Source organism: Ammospiza nelsoni, chromosome 3 (genome assembly GCF_027579445.1).
Source record: "Ammospiza nelsoni isolate bAmmNel1 chromosome 3, bAmmNel1.pri, whole genome shotgun sequence".
In the NCBI taxonomy this organism is placed as follows: domain Eukaryota; kingdom Metazoa; phylum Chordata; class Aves; order Passeriformes; family Passerellidae; genus Ammospiza; species Ammospiza nelsoni.
In genome coordinates, this window is record NC_080635.1 from 45,867,968 (window position 1) to 45,894,453 (window position 26,486).

At 35.7% G+C, this 26,486-nt stretch overlaps 1 protein-coding gene across 3 annotated transcripts in view; it reads left to right on the forward strand.

Annotated features, from left to right (window-relative positions):
- RYR2 (ryanodine receptor 2) overlaps positions 1-26,486 on the forward strand; it is a 379,644-nt gene that overhangs the window by 150,083 nt on the left and 203,075 nt on the right. For all 3 annotated transcript variants that reach the window (XM_059468881.1, XM_059468880.1, XM_059468882.1), the window contains exons 5-9: positions 1,743-1,817; positions 2,561-2,639; positions 3,409-3,521; positions 15,357-15,456; positions 18,826-18,922. In XM_059468881.1, the coding sequence (XP_059324864.1) occupies positions 1,743-1,817; positions 2,561-2,639; positions 3,409-3,521; positions 15,357-15,456; positions 18,826-18,922 (464 nt within the window). The remainder of the gene's footprint in view (positions 1-1,742; positions 1,818-2,560; positions 2,640-3,408; positions 3,522-15,356; positions 15,457-18,825; positions 18,923-26,486) is intronic.

Here is a 26,486-nt window from a genome sequence, read left to right on the forward strand (position 1 = left end):
ACTTTGTTAGTTGGGTACCTGTGTGTGCTGTTGATAAAGTTTGCAGGTAATTCTGAAATGCTGGTAGGGCAGTGTGTTCACAGCAGTTTTTCTTCTCTTCCATAGTGGGATGAGTAGCAGACATTCAGTGCTCATCTTTGGCACAGTGACAAACATTATCAAATGGCTTGTTCTTTCCTTGTGCCTTTGGAAAAAGTGGTGGTGCTAATGGTAGTTCAGAGCTAAGTTTTCATATCTTATTGTCAAGACTGTGCCTGTGACAAACTCCATGACTTTGACTATTTGTTAGTAAAAATTCATGTCATTCAGTCTTCCAAAGAGATTTCTCAATGTGCCTCCCTGCATTTTGGCTGCTATGCAGTTTGTTGACAGTCAAAATATACCTTGTGTCCATCAAGCTGCTCTTTTCTCAATAAACATAAAAGCCAGAAACTCTTGGCAGTTTCTTAAAAATGCTAAAATTATTACCTTTGAAGTGCTTGGTGCTTCACCACCTACCCCTCTTGTTTTTTTTCCTTGACCAAGTAGTTCAAAGTTCAATAAATGCTAACTTGTAAAAGATAAAGAAGAACAACAAATAAACATGGAAGGGAAATAATTGTGTGTTGCTATCATAGCCATTCAGTTAAATTGATCTTCAGCACTGAAATGTAGCTGCCAGAGATGTAAGACAGTATGATTCTTTTTAGATTTATTTTGTAATGAATATGATGTTCCAGTCAAACAGAAGATCAGTATTCTATGGTAAAAGAAAGAGTATAAATGCCATAAGAAATTGGCATTTAAAATTAAATATAGGATTCCTATATGAAAGAGTAATGCTGCTTATGGAGCTGTCACATCTATAGACTCATAAAATATTTACTTATCACTGCTTCTTGGAGAGTGTGCTGTGCATAATGTTATGTGAGTTGTTCTGTCAGAGAAGTACAAACTTAAGCTCTTGACAATGTCTTGAAGACAGTCTCTGCTGCTGTCCAGTGCTAGTCATCTGCATTTCAACATAAGGAATACATAAATCTTCAGGAGAAATTGAGGCTTACTCATGCCTTAACAAGATTTATTTATTCTTTCATGAGTGATTAAACTGATTATTGATTAATAGAAACTGTAGTAAAAATACTGGGGGGAAATGGTTGTAGTTTCTTGGTATAAAAGTGAATTTTATCACTTTAATTTTCTTTTACTCAAGATTTATGCTGTTTCTCAAGAGGAAGAATTACTTGGATATGATTTCTGAACTTTCAGAACCCCCAAGTACTGTTGAGTTAGCTTGGATGTCTTTGAACATTTACCTATCCTAGCAGATAAAGAATTCTCTCTGATAGTATTAAAGCAGTGTGGGACAAAGCAATTTCCAGGTTGATGGTCTTCACTGTGGCTGAGTCCCACATTACTCTCTGGTAAAATAAGGAGAATATTAAAAAATCTTCCTCTGCAGACCATCTATCTTGGAAGGATAGAATTTTTAGGAAAAATGGGTGAATGTGAAGACATTTAACAATAGGTGAGTTTGTAGAGGGTAGCATGACACATGTCAAAGCTGCTCTTAGGGGCAGTTCAGCCTCTAAGCTGAACACCTTTCAGCACAAGGAAAAAGGATTTGAGATTCTAGAACATATTTTTTACCAAACAAGTGATGGCTTAAAGTACACAGCGTTCTCTCATCTTTCTTTCTTTCTCAAAAGGCTCAATTTTATTAAAACATACCAATATATATATAATTTCTCTTTGTCTTTCAGTCTGCACAAGGTGGTGGACATCGAACCCTGCTCTACGGGCATGCAATCTTGCTGCGCCATTCCTACAGCGGCATGGTATGTAACTGTGTTACATCAACTGGGAGCAGCAGTGATTTCTTTTTTGTACAAAAGTTATGTTTGAAAGTGCCCAGAATATCACCATTTACTGATATCTGGAGAATTACTCACATCAGAGGCATTTTACTGTGGTTCCTAGAAACCTTTATGAAGGGTAGGTTCTTAGAAATACAAAACCAAGCTGGTTGTATCTGGCTAAGTGCCAAAACCAAGTCTGGCTCCCCTAGTGCTGAATCCCGTTTGTTAGTCTGAGTTGGTGACTTTTCATTTCTTTCCTCTTGGATTTTCCATATTGCATAAGCTGTGACTGAATCTACAGCTGGCACCTTGCTGTCAATCTGAGCATGTTAGAGACTGAGTGGAAAAGGAGATTTCTTCTTACATGTATTTTGGACAGAAGTCTTAGTTGGAAATTCCCTGATGAATTATACAGGTTCCAAACTCCTATCCTAAAAGTGAGGCTTCATGGAACTGAAATGTGATGCAACTAACTACATTTTTTCCACTCTTAGTATTCCCATCTCAGTGAAAAGATAACCTGGGTAGACTGAGAGGTTATTTTAGAACGCATATTTTTGTCAAGACTCCTTGAGTGCACTTCAGTTTATCGGGCATACATGTTCTTGGTAATAACTAATGGGGATAATCTAAGAATATGTAATCATGTGTTAGTGGTTGATGGCTTTTTATATTATTAGAAGTGAGCAGAGCAAGTAATGTATGCTTTTTTCTTTTGGTAGTACCTATGCTGTCTCTCTACATCTCGATCATCAATGGATAAGCTGGCATTTGATGTAGGATTGCAAGAGGACACAACAGGTAACCACTAGTTTAAAAGACTATCTAATGAAGAATGAGGTCAGTCTAAAAATAAAAGTCTAAGAATTGCTTAGTGAGATTATTTACTTGATTTTTAAAGCTTTGCTTTAGATAGGAGTAGTAAAAATAACAGCTGCAACAATTTAACAGTTCACAGATCTGAGTTCTTTTCTGAATAGCATGGTTTTAGTTAAAGAAGCCCATCTGAAAACAAGATTTATCATGGGAACAGAATTTGTGATTTCAGTATTTGCACATGTTCTGGGGGGTTAGAGGCACTAACAGTCAGTAAAAGTTGAAGAACGTATTTGAATTTGGATTAATGGATCTTTCAAATATTATTTTAAGCGGTATGTAAATGCTTATTTTCATTGCCCTTAGTTATGGGTTGCTCTATTTATTTGTCCAGATTCTCAGTAAAATATTCTTCAATGTCTTTTCCAGACTCTGTAATGAAGGTGACAGGGAATTGTTTAGCAAAAGCGCCCTGGACCAGGTTGCCTAGAGAGCACAGAGAGTCATCACCTTATTCAACTCTGGAGTCACTGTTCCAGTTACTCTTTTGCTTATGTGTATTATTTAGAGCTGAGTTTCCAACAAGGTGATGCAGGAATGATGCTAGTTATGGAAAACACGTGGACACTTGGTTTAGCCCAGTGAAACCTGGATTGGAACTTTTAAGACTGAAACAAGTGTGACAGTAGCATCAGTAACATTGGGCTCTTTCTTTCTTGTTTCATTCTTTGCTGGTACTCAATGCTGACATTAGGTGAGGCTTGCTGGTGGACCATACATCCTGCTTCCAAGCAACGATCAGAAGGAGAAAAAGTGCGGGTTGGAGATGATCTGATTTTAGTCAGTGTCTCTTCAGAAAGATATTTGGTAAGTTGTATAAAATTATCTGTACAGTGGTTCTTCTACAGGAAAAAAAAAAAAAAACAGTTAATGAAAGTTTTACAGTAAAATCTGGCATACATTTCCACCTCCTAAATGTAAAACTTTTGGTTCTTAAACTGTTTTCTTAAATAATATTTTGCAAAACAACATGCTGAAGATCTGGAAAGTGTGATATATGGCTAATCTAATTTTTGTTCATTTCAGTGGTGGAATAGGAGTTAAAAAATTTGCTTAGATGAAAATAAGTGATTACAGAAAAAAGAAATAATTTCCAAATTTCATGATTGAGATGTGTAGAATCCGTGAGAGTGTTCGTAGGTTAACACTATCATATATTTTAAAACTTTGTTCAAAATTTTGGAATACCTAATGTAGGTACATTGGATTTGTGGGCTTAGAAGGTTCATGAAATAATGTACACTGTAATATATAGAGCTGACATGTCAAATGAAATATAATTGAAATACTCAATAATTAAATATAATTGAAATATTTTACAAGTTATTGTGCTAGCTGCTATCACTGGTTTACACAGCTTTCTTCTTCACAAAAGGATCTCCCATTTGTTCTGTAACGAAGCAGGTCAACACTTTAAGATGTATTTCCTTTTTATTCTTGGTGTTGCAAATACCTGAACTCTCTTTATGGCAAAAAGAAGGTGAAAATAAGAAGAAAATAATTTTGCTGAAAGCTTCTGAAAAATCAGCCCCAGTGATTTGGCCCAACAACTTAAAAAAAGATTCTTTATTGAAGATGTGTTTTGAGTTTGTCAAAAATCTGTCTCACATCTAGGAGGGCAATGAAGATGGTGGAAGGCATTCCTTTAGGGAAGGCATTTGAGGAGCAGCTGAAGTCACTTGGTCTGTTCAGCCTGGGGTAGTCTGAGGGGAAACCTCATTGTAATTACAGCTTCATCAGGAGGGGAAGAGGAGGGGCAGGCACTGATCTCTTCTCTGTGGTGACAGGACCCATGGGAATGGCCTGAAGCTGAGTCAGGGGAGGTTTAGGTGGGGTATTAGAAAAGGGTTCTTTATCAGAGAGCGGTTGGGCACTGGGGCAGGCTCCTCAGGGAAGTGGTCACAGCACTAAGCCTGACAGAGTTTGGACATCACTTTTGGGTGCAGATGTGATTCTTGGGGATGGTGCTGTGCAGGGCAGGAAGTTGGACTCGATGATCCTTGAGGGTCCCTTCCAACTCTGGGTATTCTATGATTCTGTGAGATGTGCATATAACATTAAAGTCTATTCTCTATTATTCTCATTTTTAAAAATGAGTTTTAATTTTTTTTTAAATATTTAAGAAGAAAGTGAATAGTTTAATAAGATGTCAAGTATAAAATTGAAAATATTCTCCCTTCTATTGGAAACACATAGGAAAATAAGAATACAATTGTTAGAACATAATTGTAACTTCTAATTAGAAGCTCAATAGCTAATTTAATTAGTTTTTTTTTGTAATTAGATATTCTGAAAACTTTCTGGTCATCTTTGCATTTAAAAATTATTTTAAATAATTACTTTTATGATAATTGTAACTACGCATAGTGAAAAACAACTACTTATGGACTGAATTTTTGAGAAATCCAATTAATGGAAAGGTTTTATTCAAAGACATTGGATTTCTTTGAATTGCTGAATTGAGTTGCTGAAGTTGAATTTTGGTACAGATTGTGTCTCTGTGTAGGCACGTCCTGGCCTCTAATTAGTAATATTCAGCTCAGCCTATTATTTGGGGTTTGTGCCTCAGCTGTTGATTCTCAAGGCTGTCACATGTACTTTTATACATCAAGAAGCACAATTCTGTCTGCAGAGACTGATTTTCCTTAAGATGTGAAGTTAATGCATTTACTGTGTGTTCCATGCAAAATATCAATATACTAAAAATAAATAATATTTTCAGTGCAGACAGAAATAACACTGTATTACATTCTTACAGTGTTTTAGAGCTAGATTTTAATGAATAGTTATTAAGCCTATTTCAGTTATATAGCTCTGGTTTGACACTGAGATGAAGCAACGATTCAGCAAATAAATTTTGCTCTAACATGCGCTCACACATTTTTATGATCAGATTTTTTCAAGACTAGATTAAGAGCTGGAAAACTATTTAGCTCCACAATCATAAAAATATTTGTGGCTTTGCTACCTATTGAGTACTTACATTAGCACTGGCAATAAAGCAGTGAAGTTTTTATGAAAATTGAAATAGTCGATAAGAAATAATCAGTGAGTTACCAATATTTTTCATGAAAGCTCTCTCTGTCTTAAACTGTTTGTCTTAATCCATTTGGCTGTTTCCAAAATAACGTCAAAGGATATAAGTTTGAAAATATTCGCAATTCATTGTTTACATGTTGCGTGCAGTATTATGTTGTAGCTGCTATTTTGTACAATTCTTAGAAGAATTTAGCAACTGATATCTTTTACAAAAGTTGGGACTGTAGGGAGATGAAGTTATTTTTGTGGATGTCTCCAATAGTGAAACCAAATAAGCTCTGTTGAATCCAGTTGAGGAGTGCTTTTTCTAAGGGAGTGGAACTCCTCATATGGATTCCTTGACAGAAAATGATGTCCATCAGGATGCTGCGGGTTGGGTTTATGTATGTTGCATACTCTACAATTAACATCTTAGGAAAATGTAAGTTCTCCATCAAATGTTTTATGTAAATATTCTGTTAGGAATAGGACTGGGATGTCACCTTTGTATATTGCAGTGTTCCTCTATGTTTTCAAGTAATTTGCTGATTCTTTCTGAATGAATTCAAATAGGTTAACCATCCTGGGGCAAAGATGTGCATGTAAAAATAACAGATGAAAAGAGTTCATTCACAGGGCATGGCTTTTTCAAAATGTAGTCAGCTCTTAGTTGAATTTGTATAATGCAAGAGGAGAGAAGAACTATGTCAGCTTCCAAAGTTCATCTTCCAGTTGTCTGGCTTTAGCTTAATAAATTTAACATTGACACTTTATGATCTCAGTGTAATCAGTAGATTTTTGTTTAGACCTCATTTGGTTGGCAACACTCTTAAGTATTAGGAAAATATCAGGACTTTGTTGGAGTACCCCTTCTCCTCTTTCCACAAAATAAAATATTTTGAGACAATTGGCTCTATTTTTTCCCCCAAGAGTTTTCTTTCTATTTACACCAACCAAGTACTAAACTGATAGGAAGATCAGTGTTAAAATTATAAGCTAAAGGTCTGGAGAGGTGGATTTTGACTCACAGCAATGTCCCAGGGCAAGTCATTCACTTTCTCTTTCTCTGACAATGGGATTTTGGATCCTTATTATGCTGTGTAGCATTTCTGAGGAGAAGCACTTACGTAAGTGCTTGTGGCATTATATAATGTCTGAGCCATGCTATTGCCAAATACTTCAGAGGGAGAACTTGGCACTGCTGAACTCTGTTAGCATAGAGCAAAAAGATGTTCTGCTATAAATATTGCCACCATTTAAGCTCAAGCCAGAGTTGCTGTTTCCTTTCTTGAGGCAGTACAGCCTGACAAAGAACAGATGTGATATTTCCAGCATGTTTCCCCAGGTTGTACATATTAGTATCTATCTCAGAACTGAGCTTTGCCTATGCCTCTTGTTAACTCATATCCTGATTGCTTTCAATATTGCCAATTTTCAATAACTTAGAAGTTCAATTAGTTGCAATTTCTTTCAAATTCATGAAGTCTCTAAATAGCTTTTAAACATAATTCAAGACAAATTCCTTAGACATGAAGCTGAAATACAAAATGTGTAAATGAAGAAAAACCTGAAAATTATTATCCATCAGGTTGGTGTTATTCTGGCTGAGAAATCAGGAAAGAGGGAAACCCCCCAGCTTTGAATCTATAGTGCACAGATTTCAGTAAAATATAACAGTTGTGTATACCCTGTGGTTTATATGTAGTTACTGAGTGACTGTCTCAGTGACTGCAATGCTGACCTGCAACTGCATTATGCAGATCTGTGAACAAGCCTTGACATTTATTTGATTGAAATAACTTTTTTTTTGGCTACTGAAAACTAACAAGAAACTATGGGAACTGATGGCAGAGCTCCCTTTCAAAAATAATAGCATCCAAATTAGATAGAATTATTTTATAAGTGGAGTTGATATATGCCATTACTCCTGGAAAGGAGGACACGTTCCTAAACATTGCAGAGGCACCACTTCTGTATCCTTTTGCATCAAATAAATTGTTTATTTTCAGCTCCTAGTTTTATTTCTCTTGTCATCATATGCTTGGAACAACTTCAAAGTATCTGTATTGCTTCTCGGTGCAGTAGTATCAGGAATCAGCATTGTGTGAGGGTTTGTTTTTTGAAACATAAAAAATTATTCTTCCCTTTCACATTTTTTCTGAAAGTATGAAGCTCAGTATTGGACTTTACTCTTTTCTGTGTAAATTCACAATTCCATCATTTCTCTTTGTGGAAAAAATATAGAAGAGGGTTTTGTGAAGAATAATTTTAATCTGCATAAGCAAACCTGAAATTAGTGGAACCAAGGTAGTGTTTATCTGCTCTGTTACACTGATCATAATGCAGTTCCCATGGAGTTTTTATACAATGATTTGAAATGTTATTGTGGAGGCTGGTAGGACTTTCCAATAATTAAGGTTGTCAAGCTGCTCTGCCTTATGGAGTCCTGCTTCTAAGTGCTTATAATCAAGTACATGTGATGTAAAAAGTCACTTACTAGAATTAGTAGCATCTATTACTGTTTTATTTCCTTTTTTTCAATAACCATACTGAGATGATTTTTTTATTTCATCCAGAAGAGATCAGATGTTATTGAGCTCAAAGAGAGGAAAGAAAACAAAGCCATATGATTAAGAAAGTTGTAATTTTCTTGTGTAGTACTTGGTAACTTATACAAAAACCCAAAAAACCAAAATGAACAAACAAACAAACCCCCCCATACGCCCCCACCCAAAACCAAAAAACCCAAGAAAATGAATAAAAAGGCAACACAACAAGTACTCTCCCTGGTTCAACTTAGTAAAGACATGTTCTCCTGAAACACTGGAGCTTGATCATGACCAGGGAAGAATGTTTAAATTTTCTTTGAGTAGGTAGAAGTCTGATGACTTTGTCTATTTTACATAAGCTGGCACCTCCTGTGTGTTAATGAACTGTTTAAACTCCCTCTACAGTGAATAATTACATACATGCCAACCCTGGTGGGAGCAGATATTCCTTGAAGTGGATTGCTCAAGGCAGGAATGAAGCCAGGCACTGTATTGACAGCTGAGAACTCAGTGTTGTGTGTGCTGCTGGTGATCTCCTGTCATTTAAGATATGTGGAGGAAGAAGCTGTGACAAAGTAGAAGGAACAAAAGGCAGGTGATGTATCAGTGACAGGAGTGGGACTGCATTGGGAAGGAGGGAAACTGAGTGGGACTTGATGAGTGGCTGAAAAGATTGTCAACTGAAGGTAGGCAGGTAGATAGGGACTATCCAAATTGTCTGGGACAAGAAGCTGGTGACAAGGGAAGAGTAGGCACCTGCTGGTTGAAGTTGTGCTCAAAATTAAGGATAGAAAAACTGTGGTTTTGGCAGAGGGAATTGAGAGAAGAACCAGTGGAATGAAAATGGAAATGAAGGATGACAAGAGACATCTGCAGAGGAATGAGCTTTCTGGGGAGAACCAAACTGCTGGACAAAGATCCAGAGAGAAGCCAAGAAATGAAAAGAGTATTGCAGGTTTTAGGAGAGAGATTGAGATTCTTGTGAGATTCCGGAAAGAAGTCTAATGTTGGCTGATGTGGTGAGGAAGAGCTTGAGCAAGAAAAAAAAAAGCTAAAAGACCCTGCTTAGACTTTGTAAGACTAAGGAGAACTTCTTGAAGTAGGAGGAGGTCCTAATTCTGGGTGATAATGTGGCCTGTAATCAGGTCAGGAAGCTTATTTGGCTAAATGGGAGACATAGAATTGTAGATTCTATGTTTGGGTTGGAAGGAGCCTGGAAGATCATCTTGTTCCAACCTCCCTCCTGTGGGCAGGTTCACCTTCCACTAGAGCAGGTTGCTTACAGCCCCATTCAACCTGGCCTTGAACATTTCCAGGGATGGGGCACCCTAGCCTCTATGGACAACCTGTGCCTGTGCTTCACCATCCTCACCCGAATTTCTAGTGAGACTGGGGTAAAGATTTGTAAAGGAAAAGAGAGTGGTAGAGGCCTGGACCAATTATGCTAGATGATAGCTACCACCAGCAACTGTCCAGGAAACCCATTGTATTAAGGCACAGCTCTTACATGGCGTATGCAGACAATTCCTGTCATTATTTTTATAGTAGTATAAGAACAAAATGTCTGAAAAAGGGTTTTCAAGTTACCCATGTGAACCCCAGGTAGACAAGTGGGATAGTGGAATTTGTTTTGACCTTTTTCTTCAGTTTAGGAAAACTACATATAAATGATAACACAAAAATAATTTTCTTAAATTTAAAAAAGTCACAGGCATTCAAAAATGCAGAAGTTTTGGTACTGGTATATTTTTAGGACATATCCTAAGTATGCAGTCACGCTGGCTTTTTATGGAATGCTATTTTAGTGATGATAAAAGTTCAATGGATGTGTCAGGATTGTGTAGCAGGAGAGCTGTGGTATGAAGCAACTTTGAAAATGAAATTTCAAGCTGGGAATTGCATTTGGAGTATTGGTACAATTATTCTCCCGAAGAATTAGATTCTGTACCAGGCTCTGCTGTGGAATTTGCTGAGTAGATGATCTTGTATACTAGGCTTACTTTCAAGTGGTCACTACTCATCCCTTACTGGGAATATTCCATACTGGAGTTGTGTCTCTTGCATCTCCTCTTTCTATTAGAGGTTTAAACCTCAGAGTTGCTCAGTATTGATACCTGCAGCTGAGGTGAGTGTTAGATGTGGCTTGACCAATAAACTACATACAGTGCAGTCACCTCAACCTTGGCATCCTATATTAATGAAAATTTCTTAGTTTATCTGTACCTCCCTTCCCCAATGGAAAATGGGCTACAATACTACTTTTTTGGGGTTTTGAGAAAATGAAATCATTAATATTTGTTGTGTTTTGAGAAATGCTGTAATTGGTGCAAGAGAGAAGCCTATGTGGAAATTAATAATTCTCTTTTCAAAGCTTTTTAGAATTGACTATATTGAATAAAGCATGAGGCTGCAAATTGAAGATTGAGGGGAAAACAAAGCACTGAGCAGCTGTTGACAAAGTGAGCTCCATTATCCTGTATATACAATGAGGCAACACATGTGCAAAAAATATCATATATCATGCCATTGGAGACTGTAAAGGGGTCTGTTGACTAGAAGCCATTCTTTTTCCATAGGGTACTTTGACATTTCCTAACGTTTAATGTTTGCTTCTGTAAAATTAATGCTTTGTTAATGAAAGCTCTTGTGACTAATCATGCAAAATGATTGTTGTTTGGAAGCACAGTAGCTGATGTGCTTCAGGCTTTTCATGATCCAGTGCAGAAGGAAAGCTATTATGAATAGGGGGAATGCAAACTACCTCCTTCCACCCTCCATGGATACCTTATGCTTTTCCTGCCATGCATCTGCACTTACCAATGCTCAACTATGAGGTAGCAGAGTAGATGGTTTTCATTGTAATGGTAATTTTCCAAGTATCTGTGGGTTTTAGCTTCTACTCTCCCTTTACTGATGGTAAATTTATGATGGGTGAAGGAGTTGGAATAGTTTAGGGCATTGCTGTAATTTTCTGTCTTTATCAATGAAAAAATTCCCTCTGCTTTTGGGTTTGCGGGCCAGGTGTTTAAGCACTGTGGAGAAAAGTAAAGAAACCAGGACTGTTTTAGTACTTTAAACCCTTTGGAAATTTCTTGAACTTTGCCTACTTTGAATCAAAATTTAGATACTAATTTTTTGTTCAGCATTGTAAGTTTACCCATTTTTATTCAAACTTTTTCAAAGCGTTCATAGATGTGTCAATGAATATAAAGATATTGCCAATATAAAACATAAGCACCAACCCCTAATTCTATAAAAATTTCACACAGATGCACGTATTACTTTTAGTTCAGTCCAATATCTTTCTTTCTTGTGAATAAATACTTGTATTTGTTTTGACTATGTCTATATAATTCTCTGTTTCAGAATAATTTTTAAATGATGCAGGTAGTAAATTTTAATAGAAATGACATGTCTTAAGTAGGAAGTTAAAAAGTGTTTTTGTTTCTAGAGATTATATTTAGTTAAAACTCTGAATTTTTACTGAAGTTTGCTAATTCATCAGGGTTTTCATGCAAATTTTTTTCCCTTCCTAATTAAAAAAAGAAAAAAATTAAAAAATGTAAAGGAGTATAAGTTTGTTTTGTTTTGTTACTTTTTTGTTTTTCTTTAGTTACAGATATGAGTACATTCTTGTGCACCTATTGTGGGAATGGTGTCTGTCCAAGACTTGAAACATCTCAGAGGTTCTTGGGTCAATTGAGGATAGGTGCCTAAATAGTTTGAAACTGCTTTTCTGTTAGGATCAGTGTAGTAATTTTAAGTCAGGAATCAAGGGCTGTCAATGTCTGTGTAGAGGAAAGGAAATAGCTTCCATCTATCTCTGCACCAGCTGGTACTAAGAAATCTGAAGGAATATGGTTGATGCTGTGGTTGTGCAGTACTTAAGCATTCTGAGAAATGCAATGCTTTATACATAGTTTTCAAAATCTACCAGTAAATAATGTTTTGGGGTTTTTTAGATATTCTTGCTATTTCAAATGGCCTGAGATTGAAGGCAGAGTTATTAAACTGCAGATAATTATTGCTAGATGAACTGTCAATATTGGTACACCTTAGCCAAGAGGAAGCTTGAAGCAAAAGTTTTCCATTCTTTATATCTTTTTCTTTTCAGACGTGCATGTTTTGCAGAAGAGAAACTTTCATGCAGACTGAAATTTAAAAGCTCTAGTTAATCAGAGCTCTTGTAAATGCAGCTATGCTGCAGCAATCATTGCTAGAGGGTTCTTGTGGAAATCACCATCTGATTCCCAAGCTCTTCAGTGAGCTTAAAAACACTGTGTTCTTTTTGAAGACCTAGGGACAGAGTTATGATTATGTTACATTGCTGCAGATCAGTATAGAGTTTACAATATGTCATTAAAATCAGTTGGGAAACTTACAGTATTCTGAGAGATGAGTCTTGGAGTTTATCCTTGAATTAAACTGCCTGTGGCCTGTAGTGTTAATCCATATTCATAAAATACCATGATTTAAATCTGAAAAGTGATGAAAACCCTATTGCGGGTTAAATGCTGGTTTAGGAGATCAGTCTATCAGCAGGGAAGACACATCTACCTCTTTGCTTGAATTTGGACCAGTGCAGAAAATATATTATTTGGTTGAGACAACCTGCCTGTAGTGGGGAAGACCCATATGAAGATTAGACTGGACAGCAGGATTCCTAAACCAAACATATTTCTGCTTTTCAAATGTTGCTGCATACCCAAAGACATGCTATGCATGTGGTCCTCATCAATTATGACAACCTTCTACTTCTGCCAGATGCACTGATATACGAGTTACAAAATATCTATGTAGCACGTGTGGAGGCTGTTCAGCACCAATCTGAGTGTTATGTCCACATCCTGGACATCATGTTACTTGTTTCATTTTGATAGCTTTATTGTGCTGAAAGTATGAAACCAAGCAGGTAAACTCCACTAAGTTAATGACAGAGAGCAGATTGCTTTAAAACAACATTGAGATAGTTAGAGTATAGCAGTAAAAGCTTAGGCAATGCCAGGATAAATACTGGCCTCTCTAATCTTTCCGGATTTTTTTCAATGGATTTGACGTAACTGAATTTTTGGACATCCCTTAACAATGTATTTTCTCTACATGGCAAAAGCTTCCTTTTGATGTTTTCAATGAATGGTTCCAGGGAGTGAACACCATAGTTTGTGGAATTGTAAATGGTAGGAACCCTGCTGTCAATTGTAAATTTACAAGGATGCTGCAAGGAATCTAGGGAAGTGAGGATAAGAAGGGAATTGCAGAATATACTCTGCTTTGGAAGTCATATGTTGTATCATTTGAACTATATTTTTTTAAAGTTATAATTCACTGGTGACTCACCTTTTGAGACATCTGGATTAGAGTTGGAACTGGAATCCAATAAATGGATAAAAAGTACTAATACTCTGAAGAGAGATGTCAGCAATGTATTTTTTGTTCGGTGCCCTCTCTATAAAAATTTACCACTCATTCAATTGATACTACTGTGTATGAAAATAAGTTAATTTGCATGTACAGAGGACACAGTTAGAAGAAGTGCTCTGTGGATGGTCTAGATGACAGAGGAGTTCTCCTTCTCTTTTGTCTATCCTGAATGAAGTTAAATTAACATTCCCGCTTTTGTTGAATTGCTTGTTGCCGCTAACTGGATCTATGTGGTGATCTTAGAAGAATCCTAACCAAATGAAGACGCACAGAGCAAAAATAGAACAGGAGCTGTGCTGCAGATCCTAATCTCCCATCATGGCCTGCCATTCACTAAGTTACATAACTGCAGTAAGTGAAGAATAAAAGGCAAAGAACATGTTTGTTCATTAATTTTCTCCATGATGTGCTGAGTGGCACTGGTGCACTGTAAGCATGGCTTTTGTGAGGAGTCTTACTTTGTAGGTCATTAACTGTTATGGGACCCTTCTAAATGAGCTGATGTGCTATTTCCTGTACTTCTCTTTACAGCCAGAAGGTGCGCAGTCAGGAAGACAGAACTTTGCACATGTCATGAGAATCTACCCTCTTCTGACTTCCACTGACATTTTTGTCTTTTGTGTCATTAGTTTACCCAGAATTTGTTAATGTTGGTCCCAACATTTGGAAACAGAGACCAATATTACTCTATAAACAGAGTTACTTTCCAGTAGTATAAAATAAAATTCTGATAAAAGCATCTAAATGTTACTGCACTTGAAAAATTAATACCTGGTAAGAGAAACAATATGCTTCAAACCAGCTGCTTATTCACAGAATGCTTGGTTCCATAATCTTCTATAAGCCAATGTTGTTTGGCACTGACAATAGAAGTGGCTGATGGTGTGGGAGGGACAAACATGGGTGCAGACAAGATGCTTTGAGATAAGAATTTTTGAGACCATGTCACTGAACTAAGAGGAATTCACACACAGAGAATTTCTGAGAAAAGACAGCAGCTGTTGCTCTTATGGCAAAGATCTGCCATGTTGGCAGAATGTAGGGAGTAACACAGCCAAAGAGCATCCACTGAATGCATAGGTAGGAGGTGAGCCTTACAAGCCTTACTTGTTTCAGTTTTGCTCGCATCTTGAGAACTTTGTTCAAGAATATATTTTGTGAACTGTCTTAAGTGACTTACAAAATCAGTCGTTTGTTTATGTAATTTCTTTGACCTAATGGGAGTTTTAAGAAGCCAGTGGCCTGCAAGAAAAATTCATGTGGTGAGTTACACTTGAAATGCAGATTAGGGTGATATCCCAATATTCAAACCTCATGGAAATTCCCATTGTATGTAGAAGGAAAAACACTAGAGTAAAAACTCCACAGCATTTAACAATTAGTTCTTCAGAGTGTTCACTAAGTCTACAATGCCCAGCAGCTGACTGTTCTGTACTTTTCCTGTAGTTTTTTGAGGCAAATATGCTTTACTATTCTAGCTTTACTTCTAATGTCCCTTGAGGAGTACCCAGGTCGAACTTTGTATTTACTTGTACAGTCAATGAGAACAATTAATGTTTGAAAGAAGCAAGAGAATGTTTGGTATTATTTTTGTATACTGTAATGAGATTTTCAACTAACCTCAAATAAAAGCCTCCCTCTTTCCTGGTTCTAGCATCTCTCTTATGGCAATGGTAGCTTACATGTTGATGCAGCCTTCCAGCAGACGCTCTGGAGTGTAGCACCAATCAGTTCAGGAAGTGAAGTTGCCCAAGGTAAGATTGACTCAACTTTATTATTGTAAGACTGATAATAAATGAAATAGTTAAAAAATCAAATTATTATGCCAAGTGTGGGAGTGGTTTTGTCCTATGTAAACATTGAATACAATAATTAAATAAATAAATAAATATTCCCTGAATATTGCTCTGAAAACAGAGGGAAGGTTTTACTGAAAGTAACACTGATAGTTTTCTATGTATTTTTGCTGAATTCTAAACAGTTCATTCAAATCTTGTTTTGCTAAAGATATGATAACATTCATAATATGTTTTTTGAAATGGCTTTTGGTCCTGGTTTAATATATTATCTCAAATTATTCTGATGTATGCTGTCATGGCTACATGTTTCTGAGACTGAGTAAAAAATGGGCAAGAGGCTTGGAAGCAGGATGTGAAATCCTAAGACTGAATATAGGAAATAGTTTTATGGGTAACATATGGTTGGAAGAAAAACAAGAGGAGGGTAAAGACAGAAAGAGAACAGCTTTCCAGAACTATTTATTTTATTTAGGAATTAGGAAGGAGTTTTAATGTAATTTCTTACATTGAAAGGACAAGGATCCCTGAATTTATGCCATACTGGTTCCACAGAGAACAACGTTTTTCTGAAAAGTCTGTCACAATGTAAAGCTTAATGATTTCTGCTTTCCTGCAGACCAACTTTTGTTTTGAGTGGGTGTTGTAAAAGAATCTAAAGAAGGTTCAAGCTGCAGGTCATTTGTTTTGTGTGATTTTTGTATACTTTTTTTTAAAGAGGCAATACTCTGAAATTTCACATCAATTCTTTTTATCTGGCATATTTTAAAACTCAGTCATGGAATGTTCTTGCAACTTTGCTAATTAAGATATTAGGGAGACCATTACCATCATCTCTTTCTTATATAGCCATTTGGTTTTTGCATATGAGAATTACTCTGCACATACAGATTTTCTGACATGGTTTATAGCACAAACCATTATTAAAAAATAATAGTGCATTGCTTGGCAGTATCCTAAACTTTATGGAGAAAACCTTTCTGTTAATGAGAAGAGAAGACCTTTTCCTTTTGCTCCTTCCTGATAATTCCATTCTCCTTGTCCTCCCACTGCTGGCAGCACTGGTGTGTCATTCTTGCTAATAATCCCAGCAAGGTTCATGTGCTGAGACCCAGATTTCTGCTCTGCCACATCTCTGCCTGGTGAACCTCACTACTGAGACCTGCCTGTCTCTTAGAGGAGCAGAAATCCACAATGCCACAGTGGCATATTGTGTGCTCATACTCCCAGGAAATAATGTGAAAATGATGTAATACGATTTTTGTAGCTGTGTATTTATCTGTGTATGTGCCTGCTCTTTGTTGCTATTTTTTCCATTTTCACTTTGCTTAGATACAGACATTGTCTTTAAGCTAAGCATGTTTTCTAGAGAAGTTCAGCTGGCCAGTGTCAGAAAGGATGAGAGCTAAGGCCTTATTCTTGAAAAAGTGGCAACTGTTTCTGTAATCCAAATAGTCTTGTGGTGAAGGGAGAGTGAATCTCACACTAAGGTCTTATCTCTATGTCCTCTGTAAAACAGTATCAAAGCCAGAGAAAATTACCTTAAAAAGAAAGAAAAAGGAAATAAACCTATTTTTGTTAGTATCTGTAAAATGCTTTGTCATATTCATAACTAAAATATGAGTGTATAGGAATAACTGCTCTGCAATATCCTCTCTTAATCAAAAATTCCCATTAAAATAGATTAATAAATTAAACTATTCAGTTAAATGAAATTATTTTGAAGTGAAAATAATGGATAATTAGTCTGTAAGATGAACTAGGATATTTGAGGTAGTTCAAAGAAAATAATTTGTTTTTACATGCATTTCTGTAAAATTGGCTTATGCAGAAGTCAATTTATTTTTTCAATCAAAACAGAGCTTTAGAGTTAAATCAAGTCATTCTGCTAATTCTGTATGATGAAGTAGATGGGGGTCACTTTAAAGACAAAACCTAAATTATAGAATTATATTGACACAGATCCATGTAAAAAGCAATGTATGTAACAACAGTTCCCTGAGAATACCCTGCTGTGTCAAAATCATTAATTTAAAAAATCAATGCTAAAATTTGCCACATAAATTCCAATTTTATACTGATCTCAAAGGTTTAAAAATTATATCCTCAAATATTACCTGATATACTCAGGTAAAAGATGTAATGTAGTTTCAAAATAAATTCTTGAGAGGTGTTCAGTGTGACTGAAGGGTCTTCAACACCATTTCCCTGTAAAGACCTGTCTTACTTCACAGCATTACTTATTAGTGTAGACATTGCTTCAAAATATAATTCCAGGTATAACTTTATAAAAATCTTGTTGCTGTAACACTAAGAATTTAGGTTATGGCATCCCCCTGAAATGTAGAATTTGATATTGTTTTTAGCAAGAAGAGAAGGAAACAAAGGCATTTTTACATTTAGCTTGTCAGACTAAAAATACCATGGAATTCTGCTTAAAATCTACTAAGTTTTAGGATTCTTCAGTTGCTGATTATAATACAATAATTGTAGGTTAATATAAAATTATATTTCTTTTTATGTCACATCTCTAATGCAAAAAGACTGATGAAAAAAAGATCTATTTTGTCAACATCTTTGCTGATTCAAATTATGGCCTTGTTTTCAGCTTCTGGCTGCTAAGTCAAATACTGTGATGATGCTGTGTGTATGGTCTGTGCCTTACTTTGTGAGCACACACACCTGTAGACTGTAAAGCAGAGTGCTTGACTGTGAACCTGCACATGCAGTGGAACTATTTGCAATACAGGAGTTTACCTTTGGCGTCCAAATAAATCATGAATATTGGTTTTGAACTTTCTTTAAAGTAGAGTTTGGAGTGGATCTTTCCAGAAATTTTTCTCACAGAGAACTTCCAATGCTCCAAAAAAGTGCTTTAAAAATAATAAACTAACTAAATAAGTCTCCGTTTTTGTATTTTAACTAGAATTCTTACCTTAAATAAAATGAAAAGTGAGTAGGTAAGATGCAAGAGTTTCCCACTTTTTCTGTTGCAGTCTGGGAGAGGAGTACTTGGTTCCTTGTTTTGGTTGGCTCAGTCTTTTTCTGAGTTGTGGTAACTTTGTAGGATCCCCTGCTTGTGGCTTCTCTTTATCCTGATGCATCCTTCCAAAGCTACTGACTTGGAGCTTTTCTCACTTGGCAATGTTCAACTGCCTCCACAGACTATGAGATATCTTCCCCTTTTGACTCTTTTTTTTTAAGTAATATAAAATTTCAAACAGAAAAAACTGAAATTAACCTGATAATACTTATTACAGATTGAACTATAGTTGTACATGTTGCTGTGTTTAGAGAAATGAACTCGATTTTCTCCCTTTATTCAAGGATACCTGATAGGAGGGGATGTTCTGAGGTTATTGCATGGTCATATGGATGAATGTTTGACAGTGCCTTCGGGTGAACATGGAGAAGAACAAAGAAGGTAGGTTTCCAGCTTATAACAGAATCATAGTAATGAATCTTGCTGAATTAAGTGTCAGTCATAGTACAGATGCTTGAGAGATGTTGTGATGATATTTATTACTCATAAGATAAATTGTTGAGATAAACTTTGTATATGAGCCTTTTGTATTTTTTTTTCTGTATTGTTCAAGTCTGACTTCACTTACCAGTTGTAAAAGGAATAGTGATTTTTTGATAATTTATTGTCCTTTTTCTTGATTTAAAAGCACTGTGAATAAAATATGTTGGGTTTTTAATTACTGTTTTTCTGTAATTACAAAAAATTCCCCAGGACAGGGTATGTAAGAATACTGCCCAATCTTTCAGAGCAACTCATCTGGGATTAATCTCAGCTCTACCTGTCATGGCAGTCTGGAACTTAATTTATGGTTATTTTTTTGACTCAAGGAATCCTGGAGTGGAAGTAGTGATGACAACCTGGTCTGTGTCTATCTATGTTAACTAAAAAAGCTAAATAGTGAGAAGACTGACACAGTGAGTGGGATGTCTCAGTGGAGTGATTGCACTAGTCCTCTTTATTTGCTCTAATAACATATGCCCTAAGCTTCTTTCCAGTAGGGCAGTGTCGTATAATTTATTTGTACCTTCAGGCTAAATGTTGCTAAATGTTACTAAATGGTATTTTAGAATAGTTTACTTAATGCAGCATATTAGGTAGATTCATTTCCATTACAAAGGAAGTGCTATTCATTAACTTACTCATCAAAATGAGTTTTCTTGGTTTGCAAATAGAAATGTGTTTTTTATTTTATTTATTCTCATTTTTAAAGATAAGGACAAGACTCTGGAAGCTCTCATCACAAAATTCTCCTATGAATTTTTAAATGTTAATGAGAAAAGAAGTTTTCTCAGCGTTTTCTTATACAGCTGGTGACCAACACTTCATGGATATTTCTTACTTCAGACAAGGGAATAGTTTTTGAATGCATAAGATCGTTTGTAATGCTGGTACTTAAAATGTGATCTGTTCAGGTTTTAATTTTAGTTACCATGTGAGAGTCATTACCCCTTGATCACTGCTATTATTATCCTTAGCCTGAAACTGAGAAAAACTTAAGGTGATAAGTAAATAGGATGCTATAGTGTTTGCTCTTACATCAGACTAAATCCTGCAAAATTCCTTTAAGAAATGTAGTTGCAGTGTAGCTTCAGATTTATGGGGTGATCAAACACTTCAGTAATGAACTTCAGTGCTTAAGAACGCACTAAAAATCTGTCTCTTTTCAGCAAGTCTAACATCATATGTAAAACACAATAATGGAGTGTGAAGTTGCAAATTAAGAAAAGTTTATTTGTTCTACTTGTGCATTCACATGATGCATTTTTCTGTCCTATAACATGGGAAGAATAGGGTTAATTTCTTAATCTGCAGAGCAGTGCCTGTAAACAAATTAGAAAATTGTATTTCTTTCTGTGGTGTCTGCAGTGTTCTGTATTTCTTTATGCTTTTCCCATATCTGTCTAAAACCCCAAAAGAAGCAGAGCTAGTGGGCGACAAATAGGATATATTTCTTTGTCTTTATTTTTCCTCAAAGCAATCCTGAGAAACATTGCTTCCATGTCCTTCTTAAAAACAGATTTGATCTTCTGAAATGCACTGCTTTTCAGGAACTTTCCTGGATAAACAAGCAAAATAAAAAATAAGTTTGTTTGTTTTCCATAGTCTCATTTCTGCAATTTTTCTATTTTTCTGAAGTATTTAAAAGTATTTTTTACTAATAAACCTAGAGTATAATCTATGTTTACTTTTAATTGTATGGAGTTAGTTACAATCACTCTGTGACCCATGTTTTCTCCTCTTGAATTATTAGTAATTTTAGCTATTGCTTAAAATATCTGTAGTTCTATCTCTAATTAATACTGTTGCCTCTTCAAAAGAAATTGTGGCTCCTTTCTGTTTTCATTATGTATGCATGCATCATTTTGATGGTTGTGATTCAACACCTGGCAGAATTATGTGTAAATATATGTCTAATTTTGGCAGGTAGGAAATTTTAAGACAAATTATTTTTCTTAAATTTGAGCTTCAGTTCTGTAACATTTGCACATGAGGCATACAGTGATGTGTGATATGTTTGAAGTACAATAATTCCATATTATCCTGTCATTGCCTCTTGAAGCAGTCTGATTGAAGACAGATTGTGATTTTGTTTGGTTTGTTTTGCTCCAGCATACACCTGAAGAGCAGGTCTGCTCTGCAGAATGGCAGCATAAAGGAGCACTGGAAGTACCATCCCTTTATGACTCACTAATTCCTTTATCTCATTTTTATTTTTCTGCAGAGGCTTCCTCTTTATACTTTTTCAAACAGATAAAAGATCAGACAATCCTAAAATAACGGTTTTATTCTATAATGTCACCTGGTATCTATTTCACAGAATAAATAAATAGTTTAGACATGAATTATCCTCCTAGGCAGTGTCAAAAAATAACTACAGTTTTACTCTATTCTTAGAACATTGATACAATTGCAAAAGTTTTAAGTGTAAAAGTGCTTCAAAGAGTACCAGGAGTGCAAATTAAAGTACACATTTTGAAGATGTTTATGTTCTTGTACATATGAGAGTTGATACTCTTACTTAGCACAGTGGAGACCTATGAAGCAGTGACAGTGCAGATAATGTCTTTGTGATTACAGTACCTAACAAAGCTTCCTCTGAGACAAGGTCATCCAAATCTACACTGGAAGAGGCCTACTATAGTGGCAGGAGTCACATAAAAAGCTTATAAAATAATTTTCTGCATCTCAGTTTTTTTTCTGAGTCTGTGCTGTGTTTCCTTGCTTAATTGTTGAGCTTGTGTGTCCCTCCTTGTGGGCCTTAGATTGTGATACTGTGATGCCCAGAAGGTGGGGTGGACTCATTGTCTTGTGGAAGAGGGACTTCACTGTTGAGTCAGAAACTTAACTTTTCCTTAGGAAGCAGGTTCAAGTAGAAGCTCTGTGAAGTTGCCAGATTAAGTTTGCTCTGTAATCAAAAAAACATTCTAATTGGAAGCAGTACAAATGGAGAAGTTTGTCATAATATGATGGTTTACTTGATATTACAGTAGAGGAATACAGTGGTATTGTTTTTAAAATGTCACAGGCAGGGTGAAACACACCTGATGGTCTTCACTCACTGATGCAGCCAAAGAAGAAAAAAAGGAACAGACAAAAGATCATGTACATGCATTTTCCCTGAATTAAATACAATTTGCTGCTTATTCTGGTTAGGTATGTTGCTGTTTTAAGGCAGCTGGTTTAAGCCTTATGCATAGAATCCTTAAAATGTGTTTTAATTCTTCAAAATGTCTTAGTTATGTCTAGCAAGCTAGACCAAATTTTGCAGAGTATCTCTTTAAGTGAAATTTCAGAAGCATTTCCAGGTAGATTGAAAAATACATATGGTTATAGACAGACAAGGTCTAGTATCATCAGTTTGGTGTTCTTATGGTGGTTACTTTGATTTCCATCTATCTTCAAAGCCAGAGGAAACTTCTGCAGCAGCAAAGTAGCTGGGAATCCATATCTATTTTGGCTCCTTTTTCTTTAGTCTCTGTCTGCGTGGCTTGTGATGTAGATCTCCGCATAGGAGCTGATATAAGCAGTTTGTCAATAGGAATGAGGCAAACCCACCATGATTTCCTTGATTTATGTATGGTTTTTAAATTTAAAGAAAGGGTTGCATAGTCTTCTTTTTCCACCTTTTCCCTCCAGTTTCATATAGGAGAAATTTGTTAATAATTTTTAATACTTTTTTTTTTGGTTGGACAGTTATATATGATTATCCAGCATATTTAAACCACTTTTTGTATTACAGGTACTTTGAAATGGTCTTTACTTTCTTTTGACATCTTTTCCTGTTGAAATTGTGACTGGTTTTTTTTTTTCTTTTTTAAACCTGTTATTTGGTAATTATAATACTGAGTCTTCATTTTGAATTTATAATATCAAAGGAATGAATACATTATTTTAATTATGATGAGAGTTGATCTTTAGAGCATGTATATATTAAAGTGCTTCTGTGAAGTTTCTTTCTATTCATTCAATCTCTGAAAAAAAAATTAAAAATATTCATAATAAGTTCATCATAATTTAATCAGTTGTCAGGTTTCCCCCCCTTCCCCCCTTTCTTTTTGCAGTTCAATTAATTGGAATTGTTTTACATTGTTGACATGGTTGTATTATGTATGTTATGAAATGTAAGCTGGTTATAAATACAGACATGGCTGTAAAGTTTTGGATTGCTTTCTTGTGTTGGGGTGATATGTTTTGTAGTTGGGTTGGGGGTTTTTTGTTCTTTGTTTGTTTCTTTTGGTGGTTGATTGATTGGTTGGTTGGTTTTCTGTGGTTTTTTTTTTTTTTTTTTCATAGATATCCCCAAAAAAGTTAAGGGCAGGTAGAAGTAGAACTATGTAATCAAAATTATGTGGTGGGTTTTTATTTTTTGTTTGGGTTGTGGGGCACCATCTTTCATATTCTTTTAGAACTTAAATACTCCACAGAAGTAGGGCTCTGATAGTCATAGGTCCCAGTCTAGAAAGGAATTGAATGTTTCCACTGCAATAATTTGCATTTTGATTTGCAATATGTGCTTTAAAGTGATGACTGCAGTGCAGTTTGGACCCTTCAGAAATATTTCATTATGGAAAGAAATTACCTGTGACAGAGAGAAAAGTGCTCCTGGCTTTTCAAAGTATCATTTGGGCTGGAGCAGACTCCAGTTTCTCAAACCATCCATTCAGAATAGGCCTTCATGAGAGAATGGATAAATGTAGCCCAATTTCAGAAGCAGTTTTACCATTCCTGCCTTTGAGACTTTCTGTGGGTGAAACATATTATGTTAAGGCTTTTGTAAATTACGTTGAACACTTAGTGTTAGTGTCAGGGGTGGACAGGCTTTTAAAGTGATGGTCAAAATCAGTATGACTTAGCTAATTCCTTGGTTATTTTCCACGCCATTCTCTGACACCTTTTCTTACAGCATTATGCACTAATGAGGTCTGTTGTACCTCAGAAAATTTGGAATCCTGCATGTGTGGAGCATGTTTTATGACTGAAATGTAAACTCAGAAAGTTTTCAATCAGCATAACCTTTCCCCTGCACCCCAAACAACCCTTGAGCCTTGAATAATGATGGCTGTGCTTTTAAAAATCATTTTGAAAACATACATAGAGATCTTTAGTGAACAGTTTTTCAAACTAAAACCAGGCTTGTCTGTCATTGAGAGGAGTGGAAAAATTTCTTTCACTTGAACTTCGACATCTTATTTGGATTTATTAATTTGTGTGTGATCCAGGTACACTATTGTTCTTTATACTGCCCTGGTTCATTCCAAGCAACTGAGATTAAATTATTTTCTTTGTGTGGAATTTAGGATTTGCAGTTTCTTCAACCAAAATTACTTCAGCAGTATCAAAACACTGTCATTTAATCTAATTTCTTTTAACCTCATTTAATTCCCATTTGTAGTCAGTGAGTTTCAGTGAAATGATTGCCCTCTCTCTGCTGAACAATACTTTAATAAGAATATAAATTCAATAAGGGTTCTCTGGGGGGGTTGACACGTGGTAGTCTATTTTAAACCTGTGTAATGAATTCATTATTGAAATTTAAGATGAAAGATTCAGATATGGAGCTTTCTTTTTGATGTTTACTGTCTCTTTGCCCCTGCATCCCCTCTCGGAGAGCTGGACCAGAGCGCCGAGAGTGAGCTGGGGGAGCCGGACCCGGTCCCGCCAGGGCCGTGGCGCTGTCCGTGGTGCTGCACACCCGACCGGGACCCTGGGAGGGAAATGCCGTGTCCACTCCCAGCTCTGGTTTGGATAAAGGCGAATTAAATAGGTGAACGACATAGTCAGGAAAAGGGTGGTGTTTTAAGTTCAACTTACAGTCATAGATCAGACCAGAAAATGGCTTAATTACACCAACTAATTAACTAGATGCATGTTAATAATACAAATTTACTGAAAAGTCTCAAAGGTTCTGAATTGCTTATAGATACTTTATTTTGAAATAAAGGTGGTTAATATCCTTAATCTATACATGTAGAATATATGGATAAAATGCATAATAAAAAATAGAAAAAAAAGTCACAAATTATTATGGTGGGTATGGCTGTGAAGATACAAGGTATCCCAAGATTTGAGGAAAACTGACTCATAGATTCTTGTCCTCTCTTAATTTTTTTTCATCCTGTCAATGTAAATCTGTAGTAAATCTAGAGAGAGAATTTTTGTACATTACTTCATGTCATTAAAAGCAATGTTTCATTTGACCTAGCAGTACCAGTACCTGATATGACCTACTACTATCAGCTTCCAGAAAAATTCAAATGTTTTGAACCATCCTTCCTTTTCTGCACTGGACTGTCATCAGAAGTATATAAAAAAAAAATGAGCTGCATCCCATCAAATAATGATATATTGAGCAAGTACTAAGGAAGTTGGTTGGAGCAATCTCAGAGCAGTTTACTACATTTATTTTTATGAAAAGAACTAAAAATGAACTTCCAATTCCTTAGCATAAAAACTTTTGAGAAGGTCTTTATTCATCTGCTTTGGGATGATGTTCAACATACATGGTGTTATAGTAAAGGCAAAATGACATGCCCTTCATTGAAGAAATAGTTTATTCAAAGTATACTTTTATTCATTTTTTTTTGTCATCTTTTCTGTAGCAAAGACAGTATCTAGTTAAAACCACAAGGGCTTATGGCTTAATGGCTTAGACCCCATTCTAATGCTTTGCGCTTTTTTTTTTTTTTTTTTTTTTTTTTTTTTTTTTTTTTTTTTTGTGGCCTGTATCTTCTTTCCTGCTCTTTCAAAGTCTTGACATTTCATCTTCTATTCTAGTTTTCAGGCTTCTCCTTTTGCTTCCTTGTAGGAATCCTTTAACCCTAGCCTTCCTGTCACCAGTTCTCTTTCAGCCCTCCTCCAGATTGCTGTAGCTTGTTTTTTGCTGAGGCTCAGCTTCTGCCTCTTTGGCTTTTGTCTTTAAAGTTCTGTTACTGTCTTTTAGCCTTTACTCCCTCTCTTGCTGCCATATGGAACTAACAGACAACCTTAGAATCATTTTTATTTCCTCTAGTAAACAGGTCATATGTTTTTATTTAGGATTTCTTCTATCTCTTTCCCATTTTCTCATCTTATATGAACATTCTAAGACTGATAGCTCCCCTTTGAAGGAAGAGACAAAGAAATAATGGATAGTCATGTAAAAGTAACTGCTTCATCCATGAGAAGCCATTCTTTTAAGGGTAAAATGGGAGGGTTTTTAGATCTTTAGTGTTAGACTGACCCAACAGCAATATATAATCCAAAACTAGCTTCAAAAGGATAATCAAACTGAGAAACTGGTGACAGCTTTGGGATTTCCATTGTGAGAAAGAGCTTAACCTCTGAAAAGTAAAAAGGTACCAACTTAGGAATGAAACATTATTATGAATTTAGACCTTTGCTTCCACCTGATTTTTCATATAATGAATGACTTGAAAACTGCTGAATAAAATGAAATTTCATATTATGCAATATGCAAGTGCAA